Below are 20,070 nucleotides of genomic sequence, written 5' to 3'. Positions count from 1 at the left end.
GGTGAAAACATAAATGTCAAGTCATATAGGTGATGTGCATGGTAAACATGTGTTAATGTAAAGGCAAAATCACAATTATTCATATCTTACAGTTCACGTATCTTACATATAAATTGGCAGATGAATTCATATTTTTCCCAACCCAACAGGCTCATGATGTCCAATCAAAGTGCAGCAGGCGGAACACTTCACTGCCATATTTTCAAACCACTTAAATATGTTCAGCCCTGCTGAAGTTGTTCACTGTGTTACTTGATGTCCTCTAGGTAGCAGCATTACTACACACAGGCATAGTGTTCAGGTACTAGAACAGACTAGAACAGTAGAACAGACTAGAGCAGTAGAACAGTAGCACAGTACTAAAACAACATAACCTGCAGTTACGAGAGAGGTAAACTCAAGTCTCAAGTTTCTAAATTGGCATTTCGGATTCACTGTATCTGGATGGATGGATGGATGGATGGGTGGATGGATATATACTTTATTCATCCCCAGGGGGAAATGTGTATGTTGAATGTAATGGCATTCATGAAACTGTTTATATACAGGATAATATATACATCAGGAAAAGTATTATTTGAAGCCATAGGATCCACCTTAAAGCAAATATAAGAACATAAATATGTGGTCTAAAGGTTACCATTAAAAAGACAGTCGCCTAATATGAGAAAAATATGAGAAAATCACTCCTAATCTAGGACTCCGAGGTAGAATTGTTGATTCTAAATGAAGAACTCTTGAGAGTATTCTCACAATGTTTAAGAATACGGCCCCAGGCTGATGAGCGCTACCTTTTCTTCTGGGTAGCTGAAAGAGAACAACACACTCAGTGGAGCTGAGGTGAACTGCAGAGTACAATGATACGTCTCTGTGGGTTGTCCCTACGAGCCACCTATTTCCCACGACACAGTCATTTGAGCGTTTCCTTCTTGTAAAAACATTGATTACAAGTGCTTCATTCATTATTCAGAGCATATATAAGGCTCTGAACATGGCGACGGCTTGCAGCTAACAGCGCAAACAGCGGCAACAGCTCGGACGGCGTTAAGCGCCATCGTCGGTCACAGCAGCATGCAGACCGGAAGCCGTGACCTAATACTGACATTTTACTTCATGCATTTCCTTAACGTTAAGCCTCATATTCAAACTGCCCAACTTTAAACTGTTCACAGATCTCTGTGAATCTGCCCTTCAATTCAAAACACTCACCACAAGAGACAAAGGGTTTGAAACACGTCTTTTATTGCAGTCGACTGGTGCTGTTGAAACAATTAGAACGACTGAGGCTCCACTACATAATATGCTCTTACTAGGTCAGTCATTTACAGTGTTTTGGTGGTGTGGGTGGCCATGGTCACTGGATACACAAACACACACACAGTCCACTGCGTCCTTGTAAAAGACCTTAAACCGCCCTCTCTTCTTTCTCAAGTCCTCTCCCAGATTCAGAGGGAGTGCCATCGTTAGTGACCTTACCCTGCAGTAGCTGTCTGGAGGGCTAGGGTGACATTTCTTTTAATAAAAGGCACCAGCCACATGTGGTGGGGCATCGTGATGCATGTATGGCGAAACAGGTCCAAACCTGAGGGCACTGCATGGCGTTTTCTCCACTGGAAGGACACACTAAAGGGAACTTGATCACCTAAATCTGCCCCTTAATCTAACCGTCAGTGGGAGGAGGTTCCACTCTGAGGGTAAAGATAACGGGGACGTATTATGAGAAACCTTTCCAGTGCTTGTACATCTACATGTGGGTATCTGGAGTTTCCTACCGACACCTAAACGGTGAAACAAGACAACCCAGTTACTTTGTTGTGGGCATCAGAATACATTCAGAATTGTCTCCTCCCCCCTCTCTTATGTCACATTCAGGCTCTTCTGTAAAACTGAGCTGTGTCCTATTCCCATTAGGAATGGTAACTCCATGGTCTATTTCAATACGTCAACATGCAGAGAAAAACACTTGATGTTTGCAAGTGTGTCTCTTAAAGTACGTCTATACAGCAATTTAGGAAAGAAAATACAGTTTGAAATGTAATGGCGTCCGAATTACCTTTTTTTAAATCACCATTATGAGGAATTTTTATGAAGACATCTGAAAAGTTGCAAAATGTTCATACTCAAAGTAATAGCAAAAGTAATGCATCATTTCATTAGTACATTTTCAAAAGCACTGTACTTGTACATGTAACATTTTGAGGTACTTTATGGGATTCCAAAGATTGATTGACTTCTTGTATAGTAACCGGTAAATTAGTATACTAGGACAAATGAATATAGTGCATTCTGTATGCCGTGAGTAAATGGTGTGGATTTGGGACACCGCTTTAGTTCTAACAAGGATAACTGTACAAAAACACACACTTGAGACGTGATTATGATGCAGTGTGCTCTAGTAATGACCCAGTCGGTACCGAGCTGGAATGAATGCTCCCCAGTCACTGGATGTATATCCAGAGTGAACACTTCTGCCACTGTGGAAGAATGATCGGATGAAGGATGTGCACTTTGTCATAGTGCTTCATTACAATGTTCAAAAATAACATATTATATAGAAAGATATTACACTGTAAAGCATTCTCTTTTCATTGACAAGCATAGCTCAATCACATAAAACATTTCTTTGTCGTAAAACTTTAAAAATCCATAATGAGACACAGAATATTACAAATACATATTCTGCCTAAACTATGATACAATATAGAGCCGCTGGAGTTACTTTCTAGGTGTCCATTACTGTGTTTGTGGCGAGTTGTACTTTACTTGTTAGCACTTATAGCACGATCTTTGGCAGTTTGTATTCCCGTCATTAGTTATCTTTACAACAGTACAGGTCTGTGAGCTCAGAAAGCCTGGCTGCATCATATATATTCTTCTTCAGCTCTACCATCTCCAGTTTATATTCTCAGTTTAAAGTACTTTTATTTCATTGTCTTAAATGGCTATTCAGATAGGCAAACGGTGCATCCATAAATCCATAGTATATATATCTCTATCTACAAATCAGAGCGTGCTGTACAGTCACGTTGTCTTAAAACGTCAGCTCAGCAATAAACCGTAACGTCTGAGTGCCTTTAGGGGCCACAGATGTCCACATTTAAACTGAAACATTTTGAGAAACACAACAATGTTATGAGAAGGGAGTTGTAATTTGGAGGAGAAGTTATAATGTTACATAAAGTCATAACTTTGTGACTAAAAAGTCAATACTTGGAGAGTAAAGTCACAACTTTACAAGAAAAAGACGTCTTGTTGGTTCTGCTCATTATTTACGGGTCTCTGGATACCTTATCACTCAGTTAATCATATTTGTTTGTATTCAAATAAATAAAAAATGTTTGACACAAAAATAATTTATTTTAATAACACTGACGTTTCTCAAAATATTTTCCTCATAAAATTACAGTTTTTCTTTGAATGCGACTTTTATCTGTAAGTTTACAACTTAACTCTCCAAATCAAACAACTTTATTCTTGATATATTGTGACTTCTTATCTTGTAAAATTAAAATTGTATTCAAAATATGAGTTATTCCTCAAAACCTCTTCATATTTCCCCAGCAGTGGCCAGAACACATTGTAATACAGATTACTTCAAGCCACATCGAAAGCTAAAAAGCAAAACGCTAAAACAAAGCTCTAGTAGTTTAAATACACAATCTTTGAAATGCCTTCACTTGGTCTGGAGTATAGTCAGTGTGATGAGAGGAAAGAGGCGTGGCAGTTGAGCTGTATGTGTGTGTGTGTGGTGGTGCATTACATTTTTATGTCATTGACAAAATTCTATTTTTCCCCCCTGTGTGTGTGTGTGTGTGTCTTTGTGAGTGAGTGTGTGTTCAGGGATCGAGGTTCAGCAGCAGGCTGGGCAGTGTCTTCAGGTCCATCTGTGGCAGCAGCCAGAAGCAGTAGAGCAGCAGCCAGAGCAGCAGCAGCACATAGAGCTCCCAGCTCTCACTGCACCTACACACACACAAAGACAGGGGAGCGGTCAACGCAGCTCTATAGAGATTATGGTAGCAAGCAGCACTGCAGCTTTGAGTCATTAGTAGTCATGGAGGACAGAAATCCATTCTAATGTTCGTTACAATAAAAGTCAAATATTGATATTACATTTACTGTTCTGATAGAGACCATTACAGAAACATCCTGAGTCTGAAATCCTTTCTTAGCTCAGTTTAGGATGGCATTTAGGATTTCTGGTGTTACAGAAACATTTTTCCTGACTGCATTTAGAAAGAAAGAAATCTTATCTTATAGGATACAAATTCAGCTACTGCAGACATGTGCTAATGTAGGGATTTCCCAAGTAAGGAATCCTCAATTAGGATGGCTTATAGACCCCGTCCTTAATTCTAAAGAGCTGGGGAAATGGCAGCAGCGCTGTTGTTAGGTCTGTAATGATAGAGGGGCTACTCGACTGTATGATGACTTAAATGCTTTTTCATTTCGATGCTTTAAATGTCCCAGACCATGTATTCAAGGTCACACATATCGACTGCCAAGACCATTCATTGGGAGTTTGATCGAAGCAACATTGATGACTACTACTACGAGCAGTGAAACCGCTTCGTTGTGAGAGACCGATGTAGTATAGAAAACGTTCTTACCAAGAATCAGAGTCACCGTTGTCAGCTTTTCCGGTCGCTGCAGTCGCAGCGGTCTGGTTGTCCTGTGAGTCGTAACATAAATACAAGGGAAACACTCTCAGTAATCAGTATCACAGAGAACATCAATCCAAACGGAGATGGAGTGTCAAACCAACCGTGGACTCGGTGAAGCGAGCTCCCTTCCTGTGACGGAGAACTGGAGGGATCTGGCTTTCATCCTGTCTGCTGGAACCTTTACTGTCACTCCTGAAAAGACAAAATACATTAGTTTAGGTCTCCACAAGAGAGAGAGAGAGCAGGCCCAGGAAATACAGTGGGAAAAGATATTAAGACATCTTTGGGACTTTTTTCAAATATTAAAAGTATGAAACCAAAACTAAAACCCTACTTAACTATGCTTTTTGGGCCATAGGAACCTGAAAAGAACACCATTTTCCTTAGAATACTGACGAATTGTTTTTAATGTAATTACAATAAATTGGTGGCAGAAGACAAGTCAACGCAAAGATAAATGAAAAGAACTAGTGGAGCAAATTAAAAGCAGCAAAGCCATGATGGGCTTCAAGGCACAGACCTGCAAAAGGCCCACCAGCACTCACTCCTACACCGGAGCAGACTTTAGAGTCGTTGTTTTGTGTCTCTTTGTATTTGTTTTGTGTCTCTTTGTAGTCGTTCTGTGTTTGTTTGTAGTTTTTGTGTCTTTTGTAGTCATTTTGCGTCTCTTTGTATTCGCTCCGTGTCCCTTTGTGGTTGTTTTGCCCCTTTTCATAGTCGTTGTGAGTCTCTTCCTATTTGAGTGACATTTTGTTGGCGAGTGCCAGGGGGCCCCTGGGCCCCTGCGTATGTTGATACGGGCTTGTATGCCTGTAAAAGAATATCTTCGTAAACCTTTTCCACTTTTCCCTGAGTTACACCCTGAAAGGTAAGACATCTCTATGGACCCATCAATGACATGAGTAAACTGATGACCAGAAAGTAAGATACTGAATACTGAAGTTACGCTGAAATATTGTTTCCCATATTACACAAAATGCCAGCGCCCTCATGCATACATCATTTCCTCTGAATCCCTTGTTGACTCCCACATGGAACGAGACTTAACAATGAAAACTAATATAGAGGCAATTACAGAAATGGGGTTTGATCTGAAAGTCGGATATCATCACTTTAATTCCACTGCTGAACATGAACAGAGTTACACACTCTTGTATTGATGAGTTAAACCACATTAATGTCTTCCCCGTGCTTCAGTCCACAGTCTCTTAACCCTCAGAAGGCCTTTCTTCATTCCCGTCACCAGCCCACATAGATTACTTTGTTCAGGACATTTAAGGAAATATCTGAGCAAAGGAGAGAGACCAGGTCCGGCCAGCCTCATCCATTGCCATAACACTGGTTTCCCCTGGGTCCACTGTGTTTCTCAGGGAGCGGACTAAGAATAGAAAGCCTACCTCACAGGCTCTGTGTTTTCCCTGGCAGAGCCTGAGCTCTGCTGCTCGGCCTCACTGAGATCGTTGCCGTCTGCTGGAGCATCATCACCCCAGAGTCCTCCTGTCTTCTCCCCGGGCACCAGACAGAGATGCTGGGATTTAGATGCTCCGTTAGTCTCCTGGTTGGTCTTTGTGATCACCTAATAAGAGCAAGACACGATGAGAGACAAAGCTTTCAGCAGCTTAGTAACGCACAGGGGGAAAGACATTTTAACGACGACTGGTCAAATCGCCAGAAGTCAACAACAATTAGTACGTACACATGCAGAAAATATTCCTTATTCCAAAAAAACTAAACGATATTCCTACTAAGCTGTAAATTAATATTTCACTAACATTCATGTTGACAAGCAGCCATATATATTCTGATTAACATAACTGGTGGGGGTCTTGTTCGAGCGTGCAACCAAATCCCTCCTCTCTCGTTCCTTCAACCACCTTTGTGAAAAGGTCGGAGGTGTTTCTCCTCCCAACCCGAAATGTGGGCTTTCCTGTTGTGCATGCATCTTTGCAAAGCGTCAGCTAGTTTGTTTGTGTACAACAAACAGAGCTGGCCCGTAGACAGGCAAGAGGCTGTGTGGCCGTGTGCTGCAAACTGCCGTAAAAACCCCGGTTGAGACACATATTCCGAATGCGCTGTATACATGTCCAAAGAATGCTCCGAAAACCCAAATAATATCAGCATATCCAACATCCTGGTCGGGAAAAGCTCTATTCCAAATAATGCAGAATTCGAAAGATCGGCATGGAAGATGCTGTTTACATTACCCGTATCAAGTTCTGAATAACAGTGAGATATTGGTCTGCATGTTGATGAAATTGAATGTGGATATCCACGGTCCCCACAGGATGAATGCTAATGTCTTCTCTGGCACCACCTTCAGGTCAAAACTTCAACGGGTTTAAAAAGAAAAACTTCTATTTAACGGGCAGATCGCCATGAAAGCTACTGAGCTCATTCACACTCGAGGACTAACCCATTCCATGTTGGGAACTCTGTGAGCTTTTTTGTAGTACCACCTTCAGACCAAAATGTCTGCAACCTAGACATGTTCAAAAACTGCACAGCAGTGCAATAGATTACCATAGATTTTTACTATAAGCATTCGTGCTTCCCAGATGATGAACCCTTCATATAATGACCGTGTCAAATTTCCTCAGGCATCATCCTTTGGAGAAACGTGACATTTGTAGTCCTACTACGGATAATGCTCTAAGAATAGCCATTAATGTCTAACGCTTTTATACTGTATATAGAGGTCAGGTGTAATAAAACCTGTTTCACTCTAGAGCAGGGGTGTCAAACTCATTGTCGCTCTGGGGCCACATCAGCATCATGGTTGCCCCCAAAGGGCCGGTTGTCGGCGGGGGGGGGGTGCTGCTCCTTCTTTGTCGGCGGGGAGGGTGGCTGCTGCTGCTGCTGCTGCCACATACGCTGGTGGAGGTGTGCGCGGCGCGTGCGGATCGGGGAGGAGCTCCGCCGTGCGCGATACAACGGATATTTGTAAATTGTCCGACTTTTACATTTTTTTTTTTTGCTGGCGGATTCGCGGGCCACATAAAATGACGTGGTGGGCCGGATCCGGCCCGCGGGCCGTATGTTTGACACCCCTGCTCTAGAGGCTGCTTGGAGGGCTTTGAACTATGTAGACCTCAATGCTTCAAACATTGTGTTTTAGGATTAAACCCTGACAATCCTATTTAGCTAATTAATTCAATTCTTAGCCTGTAAACTCTTTTGGACGGAAGACACATCGCACAACAAACTTAGTTTGAAACGTTCTGAGAACTCGTTTTAGGTTAAAACAATTACAAATTCAAATTAAAAAGTCTTGTAAACTGCAAATTACTGAGTAGCTCAATTTAATCTGAGGCACATGTTCAGCTACTCTTCCACTCCTTATAGACAAAACCCCATAATTAAGACTGGGTGATAATTCAATATTATTGCTCATTATCTCTGCATTTAATTGCATTGCAAACTAAATCCACATCCAGTTCAATTGTTCCCACAATCTATCACAGTGCGACATCTTTAATGATTGGCTCAAACTGGAGTTTAGATCATTTTCCCTATTTCTGTGAATTGCACTGATATCTCACCAGTGCTCATAGCTGCTAGTTAACGTTTTCAGGCAGTATTCACTGTGGGTTTAACTCTGAATATTTAGGTTTTTCCAATAAATAATTCAAAATAAGTGAACATTAGCGTGAGTACATCACAGTGACAAGCTTTCACAGAGCATCAGAGGAACAGACTATCACTGCATGATAAATGTCAGCAGGTCATCTGGACGTTAGGTGAGACATTGTGGAAGTGTGACATGTCACATTGCTTCATGTTCCTGTTTGGGCAGTTGGACATTAGACACACACACACACACACACACACACAATTGCAAATAATTAGCAGTAAACACAAAGTACAGCTGAGTATAGACCCCTAAAAATAAGATTTCAATAAAAGTAGGCCATAGCTGAGACTGATGGGAATGACATTAGTTTAACAAAGTATTGGACAAATTGACATTTTGACCTGATAGTGGTGCTAGATGAAATGTCAGAGGATCAGCAAAGGTATTACAATTTATTCGGTGGGAAACATACATATCTCTACCAGATTTCATGTCAATCAATCCCAACGTTGTTGGGAGATTCACTCAAAATCAAAAATGTCAACTTAATGGTGGTGCAAAAAAAAAGTCACGGAACATTTATGTAAAATTTCATGGCAAGAGATTACAGTCTGGACCACAGTGGTGGACTGTCCAGACGACCTACCAACATTCACATCCCTAGATATCCCCGTCCCCGACAAAAAAAATGGCCAAAACTGCACTGCAGCTAAACTGAAATACTAAAAACCGAAATGTCTGATTGTACGGAGGTGCAGCTGAATAAACACATTTACCTTGTCATTCTCTTGTATTGAATCCACTCCATTCCTGAAGTCTTCACCCAGCAGGCTGAGGGGTTGGTCAGGTCCAGTCTCTGAAGCAGGAGCTGGCTGGAGAGCAGATACACTCAAAACTGAAGGCCAACTCTGCATTTCAGTATCGGGTGGCTCTACGAACATGGGCTCCTCTTTGTCAGGGTAGAACAGATCCATGGGTTCGATGGGGTCACCAACTACATCTTCTGTGTGAGGACTTTGATCAATGTCTGTATAACACTTGTGTCCATCCTGTTGATCAGCTGAATCTATTTCCTGCTCAGTATTCACAGGTTGAGATGTAGCATCCGTAGAGGAAGTCTGAGAAGTCAAGTCCTTCTCAGTTTTACCTGTCTGAGAGTCGTGGTGGGGACTCTCACATTCCTGTTTGGCCATTTTATCTCTCGTGTCCGGCTCGCTTATGTCTGAATTCAGTGATCTGCTGGTGTCGTGTTCATCCAAATGTCTGCTTTCTATGTCATTTATTTGTTCTGAAGCTGTTGATTTATCATTTTCTGATACCAAACAGGATGGAATCTTAACACAGTCATTGGAGTCACTGCTCAATTCATGTGTGTCAGTTCCCTCTGGCTGATGTACATCATCGTGCCCAGCATGAGCTTGTCTTTCTGGGTCACATATTCCCTCTTCGTCCTGTTCTTCTGGCTCACTGGAAGCAGAGATCAGAGGAACATTAATGCCAGGGCTTGGGTCCAGACTTGTTTCTGAAGCTCTGTCTTGGTTGGTTGGATGTGTCTCTGAGCTAAAGCTTTCTTGAGCATGTAGGTCGCCTCTTAGAACTGCTTCACTTGCTTCATCTTGCGTTTCTACTTCGTCACCCCTTTCCTTTAAAATCCCAGACTCTTCTCTTGACTCCCCTCTTGTCACCTTGGACAAAGAGTCTTTTTCCTGACATCCAGTTTCCACTTCAACCTCCTCACAGTTATCTCTCTCATTCTGACTTTCAGTTTGACCAGCAATTTGTCCTTTCAGGTCCCTTGCACCCCCAATGAAGACCACAGTTCTCTCTTCAAGACTGGTTTTGTTTCGTTGCGATTGGTTAGATTGATCAGTTTCATGGAGATTTTCCCCACCTGAGTTGGCCAGTTCCTCTGCATTGCACAGTTCCAAAGAAGGTTTTTGCTCTCTGCTCTGACTTGCATCGGTCTGTTTAGACTCTACTTCTTCTGTAATCTCAGTTTTGCTATGATCAGGTACCTGTTCTAGCGCTATGTCCTGCTTGTACTTCTGAAGGTTCGCCTCTTTCTCTTTCACTACTTCTGGTTGTTCTTTCTCAAAATGCCCTTGACTTTTCTCCTGGGTGCTCTCCAATGAGCTCAGTGAGTAAATTCCTTCATCGATATACGACTCAGGAATGGACTGCTCATCGGGGGCTCTATCCTCCATGGATAGCACACATCCTTCATCAAGAGTAGTGACCTCCACAGGGGTGGCACGATACACATCCCAGGCTGTTCCACTGTCACACAAAGAACTGTCACTTCGGCTTTCACAAAGCTTCTCTGGCATCACCCCAAACTCGCTCTCCACCCAGGAGTCCGGTGAGCTGATTGCCGAGTCGCCAATTATTGACCCAGTGGTTACAGAGTCAGGTATTGATGAGCCCGTGGGCGAGTGAGTGTAAGACAATTGTGGGGAGTTAGAGGTTGAGTTGTTAAGGACCTCACTGACAGATTCCTTGGGCTCTTCAACCGCACTGCTGGAGGTGTCTTCCATGTGGGGGGGATCTGCTAAGATGTCTTCACTGGACCACGAGCGAGCTGCAGCCGGCCTAAAGGGGGGTGACATGGCGCTCCGATCCTCTGATACAGAGGAAATTAAGATTTTGGGTGGCGGTTGGGTACAGACCCTCTGGAACATGTAGGACCTCTCCTTCACTCTGCTTTGGTGGATGCTATTCCTTATGTGGTTGGAGTCACTGACGTGGAAGTTCAGTCGGCCCATGGAGACACTTCGTTCGATCAGCTGGACGGGCTCCTCCGGCTGAGAGAGAAACACAAAAGTTGGCAGAAATGTCTCTGTGCTCACCATCAGAGATTATTGTTTTGTCAAAATCTGACTGACACATATCCTCCATGCTCTGTAAATGCCACACCAGTTGAGAAAATATATTGAGATTTAATCACAGGGAAAATAAAGCTCCCGGTGTGTAAAGGCCATAAGAAAGGATTCTTACTTCCTCTATGCCAGGGAAGTGCTCCAGGAACTGTGACACATACGTCATGATGGATTGCTCATCTGGTGCATTGATAGTCACATCTGAGCATGGGAAGATAAACAATTTACAATTATCACAGTGGTATTTTACATAAAGTCCCCCTTGATATTTAAGCTTCCTCCCAACAGTGATGACACACACTTTATAACGTAACAGTGCTGGCAATTTTAAATGCGACAAGTCTGAAAAGGGCTGCAGGATCTATTATTTCAGCATCGACATCGTGATGTGCACATGCGAACCAGTCAAATCGGAAACACATTTGCTGCTTGGTACAAAAAGGAAAACTTTCTGGTTTTCCTTGACTAATCAAGTGTTACGCATTATTTACCAACAGTCTATGTATGCCTGGTCAGTCTCATAAAGAACCATGCATATGGCTACACTTCTCAGCGGTCAACACAGCGGGTCAGAGACGGCCACTGCACAAGCTCTGCAGTTCTATCCAGAGTGACCATAACGTAATTAGATCAATGAAGCTAGCAATGTTACATGGTGTGAAAGGGGCTACATATAGTCAGTAAGTGTGGCAGTATTGCTCACACGTGGTAAGCAAATAACACTAAGACAATTTTAATGGAAAAAAGTAACTTAATTGCATAAAAAGTCAACTTTTTTTAACTCAGATGTCATGCATATGGTGGTGTGTCCTGGTGCCAGTTTTCCCCAAAAAATTATATAAAAAAAAAAAAATCACAATAAATGAATAAAATAAAAGCAATAAATGCAAAAATCGCCTTGCTTACAGTTTTGGGATATATTGAATTGTACCCCTTGCATCGTGATACGTATTGTATTAGAAGATTCTTGCTAATACACAACCCTAGTAAAATAGTCTTTTTATGTTTTACCCTCGGGCTCCAGTAAGCGTGGGATACCCAGGCTGTAGTGGGCTATTCTGAAGCCGTCCTCCAGATTCTCCTTGGCGGTTCTCAGCAGTGCCTTCCTCATGTCCACCAGGCTGGGGTCAATGGACTTAATGACCGCCAAGAAGGCCAGACCACTTGTCCAGCTCCTCCCAAAGTCCTTCACTGCCACACTATACCTATGACGGGACATAAAGTGGTCAGTCCGGAAAGACCGCCAAACAAAACATTGCTTACTGTTTTGCTTGCTGTCCATTGGTATGTACTGTATATTCACCAGAAACACAACACTAAGAAAGTTTTTTTCAGACTGCTAGGACTTTATTCAACAATCTTTATAGAAAATAGCAGATTACTCACTTGCGTGTTCGCTTCTGCACCCACTGTAGCAGTTTTTTGATGGCCTTGCTGTGTTCTCGCATGGCCGTGGATGCCGACTGTCTCTCATCTGACGGCGTGCTGCAGTAGGACGTGTCGGAGTCAGAGCTGGTGGGGATGGACGAAAGGCTGGAGCAAGAGGGGAACTGGCTCCTGATGTTCCCAGTAAGCTCCTTAATCTGGGAGGAGATAGTGAGTTGGATTATATTCCCCTTTAGTCAACTGCTTTATCTGTCGATTCAGCTGTTGAGTATCGAATTCAGCCATGTTTCTGCGGCAGATTATTTACCCAAGTGCTTTATGCTGACAAAGTGCTATACATAGTTCCTTATTGAAGTGTGGGATTGGCCCAGACACATCTAACAGTGTTAGAAACTGTCCCAGGTATGAAATAGAATATGTTCTGACTCAAGATTCTTGGAAAAGACAACAAACAGGTTCAAGTCCCCGTCAATATCAGGATTTATTACACCATGGTTACCATAGGAACAATGATACACAATGTAATCAGTTCATCAGATGACGAGAGATACGTGAGAATCAAAGCCCTCAAAACACTCAGAGGATCAGTTCAGTGCTGCATATGTTGATAGACCTTGGAGATGGAATTCAGTGTACTTGTCACGGTTAGTCTGTGAAAACAGTCACGTAAAGTCTGTGATGATGTCAGACTTTAAGAATACAAATTCAGAGCTGAAAGCCTGCATAATAGACTGTATTGGAAACCAGTTGGCCAAAAGTATTCAGTGTCTTGGACGTGTTATCATGCAAGATATTTATATCTATACACATTAAGTGGTTGATCTCTAACAGGTTCAAATCTGGCATTTTAAGATGTTAAAAGCACATTTACCAGAATTCTTTTTTAAGCAATATCATAGCACTAAAGAACATTCCTCCACAAGCAACGTGACCAGAAACCTGAACAGAGTCTTTTAAGAAGTCACATGACTACATAAGACCACCGCGTAGACATGGGTCAATCGTGATCATGATTCTAACGTGTTAAGATGCCAGACTTTAACCATTAAGAGGCAATAACTTGGCTTTGCTAAGACAAAGATTTTGCAAGATAAGAGGATAAAACACACGAAAGCGTTCCTCCAAATGATTTGCAGCAGACATAAGTCACGTGGCCATTCACAAGGAGGTGAGGGTTTAGCTAAATTGAAATCTCTGGCTTGAGATTCAAGACTCTGGAAAATCTTAATCTTTTAGTCGTATTAACATTAATAAAAATGCCTGACGAGCTGACTCGACTTGAGACTTGACCTGGACACTAGCTCAAGGACAAGACTGGACAATAACACAAAGACTTAAGACTTCACTTTGGCACCAGCTCAAGGACTTATGTCTTGACTAGGACTCTCACTCAAAGACTTGAGACTTGACCTCACGCTCAAAGATTTGAGACTTGACTTCACGCTCAAAGACTTGAGACTTGACCTCACGCTCAAACACTTGAGACTTGACCTCATGCTCAAAGACTTGAGACTTGACCTCACGCTCAAACACATGAGACTTGACCTCACGCTCAAACACTTGAGACTTGACCTCACGCTCAAAGATTTGAGACTTGACCTCACGCTCAAACACTTGAGACTTGACCTCACGCTCAAACACTTGAGACTTGACCTCACGCTCAAAGATTTGAGACTTGACCTCACGCTCAAAGATTTGAGACTTGACCTCACGCTCAAACACTTGAGACTTGACCTCACGCTCAAAGATTTGAGACTTGACCTCACGCTCAAACACTTGAGACTTGACCTCACGCTCAAACACTTGAGACTTGACCTCACGCTCAAACACTTGAGACTTGACCTCACGCTCAAAGATTTGAGACTTGACCTCACGCTCAAAGATTTGAGACTTGACCTCACGCTCAAACACTTGAGACTTGACCTCACGCTCAAACACTTGAGACTTGACCTCACGCTCAAACACTTGAGACTTGACCTCACGCTCAAACACTTGAGACTTGACCTCACGCTCAAAGATTTGAGACTTGACCTCACGCTCAAACACTTGAGACTTGACCTCACGCTCAAACACTTGAGACTTGACCTCACGCTCAAAGATTTGAGACTTGACCTCACGCTCAAACACTTGAGACTTGACCTCACGCTCAAACACTTGAGACTTGACCTCACGCTCAAAGATTTGAGACTTGACCTCACGCTCAAACACTTGAGACTTGACCTCACGCTCAAACACTTGAGACTTGACCTCACGCTCAAACACTTGAGACTTGGGGTTAACTGATAAAGGCAAGGCTTACAGTAGCTAGGTTCATTCTAACTGGACACCTTGGTAATGTTACGCATCAGTTCTCCAGTCAAGCATTGAACGAACCTTTTGATTCATCTTTTTTTTTAACTGATTTGAATGATTTGGTACACTGAAAAGAACTGCTTTGCCCATCACTACTTCAAAGAAGATCAGGGTATCGTGCACATTATTACCGTTCCTCCCAGCTCAGACCAGGCAGTGTAGACAGCTACATAGAGTCTGTGTGAACTGCAGAGATAATAGTTTCCTCATTGTGTCCGCCTTTTACATAAACCACACAGTGACCTGCACTTTGATGGGCTTTTGTGAATGGAAAGTCCAAATGCTGTGAAGCAGCCACTTCATTCTTACTCTTGACCTCATTTTGAGTGAAAAAAAGGGAAAGGAAAGGAGGGAACTCAAAGTACAGAGGGGAGCGGATGAAGAGGCATTAGATAATAGGATAGATCAAAAGAATTGGCAGGGAGAATGAGCTTACCTGGAAGAAGAGGATGATGTTCCAGATGAGTCCCAAGACAATGGAGGAGTTTCCATCAGCGACGTCGGCTGCATCGATACTGACTAGCTTCACCTGAGGACACACGAACGCATGTGTCAATCAACAAGCGGTAGGTGGACATGTCTTCACGCTACCTGTTGCGGTACTCACGTTTCTCTCCTCCAGGAAAGACAGGACCTTGGCGATGTTGTTGAGTCTGAAAATACGATGGGACGACCTCTTGAACCCGTGAAGCTGGAGGATCATTAGGAATGAGAAAAGTGTTCTTGAACAATATAAAACCTGCCAACCAACACGACTCTTAATACCAGTACAGCTGCGGCACTGTACAGTTCTCACACTGACCAGCTTGCAGCCGGAGAGTTCTTCCAGCAGGGCCATGAGGATGTGCCCATCCTGTACGTCCCGGAAAAGGTCATGGACCTCAATGGGCGGGTCACACTGAAAATGGAGGGAAAGAAAAATGAAAGAGAGAGAGAGGAGAGGTGAGAATTAGAGCTGAATGTCGAGTCAATTTATCAAATATCTGCAACTCTTGTGATCATCAAAAATGTAATATTTGCTTTTTAAAAGTATGGATTTGATGTTTTTCTTCATCATACATGACAGTTATATGAATATCTTTGTTTGTTTATTTGTTTGTGCAAATTGATCAATAATGAAAATAATCTTTAGTTGCAGCCCTTATAGAATATAGAATAGTTCATAAAATTGGATACCATGAATTGTCACAGCTTTTGACACCATTACACTGTATATGTCTTGGACATTTCGATATTCACCCCCACCCCCAAAAAACCTGTAAATGCAACCGAGAGAGGCATTCAAGATGGACTCAAATCTGAAGAAAGTACAAATGCATCCATCTCAGAACATAAAGGGCACAGTCAGAGTTAAAATCCAGCACTCTGCCATCGGTCCTCCCAAACACACCCTGGAGCTTTAAAGGGGAAAATATGTCAGTGTTCATGGTAAATGTAGTCCACTGAAGCAATACATTCCCCAGTGCACGCTATTGTGACCCAGAAAGGGGAGTCCGCAGATGCAAAAATGTGTTGTGCTACCTGCATCCAGCGCAGTCATTTGATTTGACTGACGTAGTTGGAAGCAAGGAAGAACTACAAACTATTTGTGCTTGGATTTCTCTTGGTAACCACTGGGTGTGCTCTAGAGGGTGCAGTTAGTGCACAAATAAATGCTGCAGCTCCTCAGGACCAATGAAAGTGGGGCGTATAGAAGCAATGTTGGACAGAATCACTTTTCTGGGTCAATACTGCGTACTACATTTACCATCAACACATTGGATGGAGCTGAACCGCTCTCCAAACAGCACTTATCTGTCTTGAAAGAAGTGCTGCGTTACTGCTGGCAGAGATGTTCATTCTAAAGACAGCAGCAGTAAACCCACCGTGTGCACTGCCCGAGCCACTCGGCCCTGTCATCACAACGACTTATTACTAACTCAGGCATTCGTGAACTTGTCTGAACACGGTGAACGGGTGAATAGTGTGGGGGGGCGGTGTGAAGTGACTGGAACTTTCCAAGACGACAGAAGACAAATGTATGATTGTTCATTAGTGGGTCAGAGATTTGATGCCGGGCCAAACAACGGGTCAGAGAAAAGAGGCTCATTGTGTGAGAGAAAACAAAAGATTTGATCAGACGCTCTCAGACTCTCGGCGGCTCACCCGGACTCTCCCCTTTTTGGAGGGCGGGGGGGGACAGAAGCAAAGAACGGCATGTCAGTGTAAACACAGTGACGTAAGGCTCTACTGGAGGTTGCCGCGGCTACATGTACAGGTGCACAGTGACTATGTGAAACCATTTCCTTCATTTCAGAGGGCAGGCATTTGATATATGAGTGTGTGTTTGACATTCATGTGGAGGTAGACTGCACGTAAGGGAGGTTTCTCCCAATCTTTCCCCATTAAAGGCTTTTTCTTTATGAATCGAGGGTCTAAGGACAGAAAGTATCGTAATCCTGAACAGATTGTAAAGTCCCCTCATGTGGTATTGGCCTGTATAAATACAATTGTGTAAACATTTATTTTTCATGAAGCTCTTAATAAATAAATAGGAGAAAATATATATATATATATGTATTATTTACTTATTTGACAAAATAATGTTTCTAAGATGGTACTGTAATTGGTTTATTTCTAATTAATCAATCACTTTGTATTTGCTTGTGTCCCCCATTTGGGCCTCCATACCACCAACCAATCTAGTTTCTTCCCTTTCATTGGCAGGACGCTCCTTGGGTCCCTCGGAGCATTTCTCCTGTATGTGGCCCAAAGCTCCGGGCAGCAGAGGAGGGGCCCCCTCCTCCACCCGGCCATTGTTCCCATACAGCAGCTAGCTGGGTGGTTTGGGGAGGAGAAGGACCACCCTGGGCTAGCTAGACCTGTAACGTCTCCACCGTTCTCTCAGATTAACACTTTAAAGCCTGATGAAACAGGCAGCTCCACACAACCAACAGGCAGAATTCATAAGAGTGAGACGGAGAGACTGCAACTCTCATTTTATGTACAGCCACAGTGTAAAAGCTCATACAGCGAGCGTGGCGGGGCGATCCCTCGCCCATAAAACACCCTGCCACGCCCCACCCAGGGGCCGCATGAAAGCTCAGCGAGCAGCTCTCTAATTAGTGTGGAGTGTGGAGACCGTGATTGAGGCTGTTCCTCTCTGTGTATTTTCTGCAGCCACCGTTTCACGAAGCTGTCAACAAACCTTTTCTAAATGTAGGTTCATCCATCGGGTGAAGGTCCTCTTCTGCACCAGCTCTCTTTCCACTGCAACACAGAAAGAGGAGAGAAAAAAGGATTTCAGTCACCAGGAAACTGAAGCCGAGGCCACAGCACTCACCAGAGAGTCCGGGGGAGCCAGAGGCACATCATCACCGTAACCTATTTGAACTGATCGCTGCAGCGATCGGCCATACTTTAAAACGCAACCATTTGTGCTTAACATGTCAGAGCCTGGACGCCACACAGGTGTTTCCACTTAACTCTGGCTGATTAGACCTCTACATGCAACCCTATATATGTTAATGTGGACCACGCAGACCATGACGGGACGGAAATGTTGCCGTACATCACTACAGACTGAACCTTAAAGCATTGCATTTGAATATATTATTAAAATATGCTTTCCATAAAACAGTTACCACGAAACACAAAATGTAAAAACACTGGACGTGACACTGGCGAAATGCGTCAAAGCATACTGTAAATCAAGCATAACCGAAGTCAGTACAAATGTATAGTTCGTGAGTTATTCGCATTACATGTCTTAAATATCGTATTTCTTTCTGAATTGGGAGGCGGACTGCAACGCTTACTGAAGGAGCTTTAGTCCGCTCAGTCCGCGCTGACTCTGCCCCCCTAGAGAACCGAACGTAGACGCATGAAGCGGAGCGGCAACCAGAGAGGGCGGGAGGAACTCTGGAGAGGTTACCATGGCAGCAAAGTCAGCTGTTATTCATCTTTATGACCAGTGCGGCTCACTGGAGGCACTGGGGCTAACTCTGCATTACACACACACACACACACACACACCAAGGGCTGCTGTGATGATATTGATTGCTTCTTTCTCCAGTGGAACCGTGACTGCTTCAATGAGGGCCGATGGGGAAGACAGCAGAAAACACAGAGACAGGGGAAGAAAATATTGCTATTGCGAGGGGGGGGGGGGGGGGGCATGCTTAGTTGTAGAGCAGTGGCATGAGGATGGTTAATGAGCCCCATCAGTGGAGGAGCAGTCTGTCCCGTAAAGTGCTGCTTACTCACAGGGGAACGCCCCAAATGCAGAGAACCCCCCCCCCAACACTGTTCTCACAATGCTGGAGTTGGGTTGGTATTCAAGAGGCGTAGCTGAGGCTTTAATGCATGAATCTCTGTCAGAGCAGACGGGGGGGGGGTGAAGAGGATGACAAGAGGAGGAGATGACGGGGAATGGAGTGAGAGACAGAGCCTGAGGGCACACAGGCAAGATAAATGAGGAGCACGCTCAAGAACTGTCGCTACAATCGAAAGGAAAAATGAAACCAATTGTTGGCATTACGTATCCATTGATGCAAGCTTCAATAGACCGGAGTGTGATACAGCCACATGATTCAAAGCCATGGCTCTAATCACACACACTTACTCTATCACCCGTGCAAAGTGATAAAACTTATCTGCAAATAAATCCATCTTTGACTAATAGCAACATGTTCACCACCAACCAGCTTCCCTCTGAAAATGCATTATGCCCTCCAGCACTGTCAAACTGAATTGATAAATCATGCAAGTTCAAATAACGATTTCTCTCTTCACCTCAGGCTGTAAAGGGGCCGTCCTGTACCCGTCAGGCTGACCCCTTCCAGCTACCGGTAGACAGCGTGTGTCACGCCGACTGCAGCTAAAAAAGAGAAAAACGAGGGCCGCTGCTTCCAGGAGCGTTAGAAATTGCAATGTTACTCCACTGAGCTAGATGTACAAGCGTATTAATCCACAGCACATTTCACGGGAAATACAGACAGTGCCTTTTCATCGAGCAACGTATTGGTGAAAGAGGAATTTGATTTGATGATGGTGCACGACAAGTCATCAGAATCATCGCACCAGGATTTAGGTACCATGTTGATTCTGGAGCGGGGAGATGAACAAAAGAAAAAGCCAATAACGTAGTGTGGTAGAAATTGAGGTCTGGTGTGCTAGAACAGCATACCTGCTATGTGACAAGAACAGTTAATCAACAGGGAGGTGACGTAGTGAGATGACTACT

General features: G+C 43.5%; 1 protein-coding gene across 1 annotated transcript in view; it reads right to left on the bottom strand.

Moving 5' to 3' along the window:
- Nucleotides 1-3,836: 3,836 nt before the first annotated feature.
- Nucleotides 3,837-20,070, bottom strand: part of clmna (calmin a) — a gene marked incomplete at both ends in the record, with an annotated part of 39,516 nt that continues 23,282 nt past the window's right edge. The window contains 12 exons of the mRNA XM_079174722.1: nucleotides 3,837-3,960; nucleotides 4,608-4,669; nucleotides 4,763-4,853; nucleotides 6,059-6,237; nucleotides 9,009-11,033; nucleotides 11,227-11,309; nucleotides 12,120-12,313; nucleotides 12,495-12,691; nucleotides 15,283-15,375; nucleotides 15,454-15,537; nucleotides 15,649-15,744; nucleotides 18,034-18,095. Coding sequence (XP_079030848.1) covers nucleotides 3,837-3,960; nucleotides 4,608-4,669; nucleotides 4,763-4,853; nucleotides 6,059-6,237; nucleotides 9,009-11,033; nucleotides 11,227-11,309; nucleotides 12,120-12,313; nucleotides 12,495-12,691; nucleotides 15,283-15,375; nucleotides 15,454-15,537; nucleotides 15,649-15,744; nucleotides 18,034-18,095 — 3,290 coding nt within the window. The remainder of the gene's footprint in view (nucleotides 3,961-4,607; nucleotides 4,670-4,762; nucleotides 4,854-6,058; nucleotides 6,238-9,008; nucleotides 11,034-11,226; nucleotides 11,310-12,119; nucleotides 12,314-12,494; nucleotides 12,692-15,282; nucleotides 15,376-15,453; nucleotides 15,538-15,648; nucleotides 15,745-18,033; nucleotides 18,096-20,070) is intronic.

This window comes from Pholis gunnellus (assembly GCF_910591455.1).
Source record: "Pholis gunnellus genome assembly, chromosome: 15".
NCBI lineage: Eukaryota > Metazoa > Chordata > Actinopteri > Perciformes > Pholidae > Pholis > Pholis gunnellus.
This window is presented reverse-complemented; position numbering and strand designations above follow the sequence as displayed.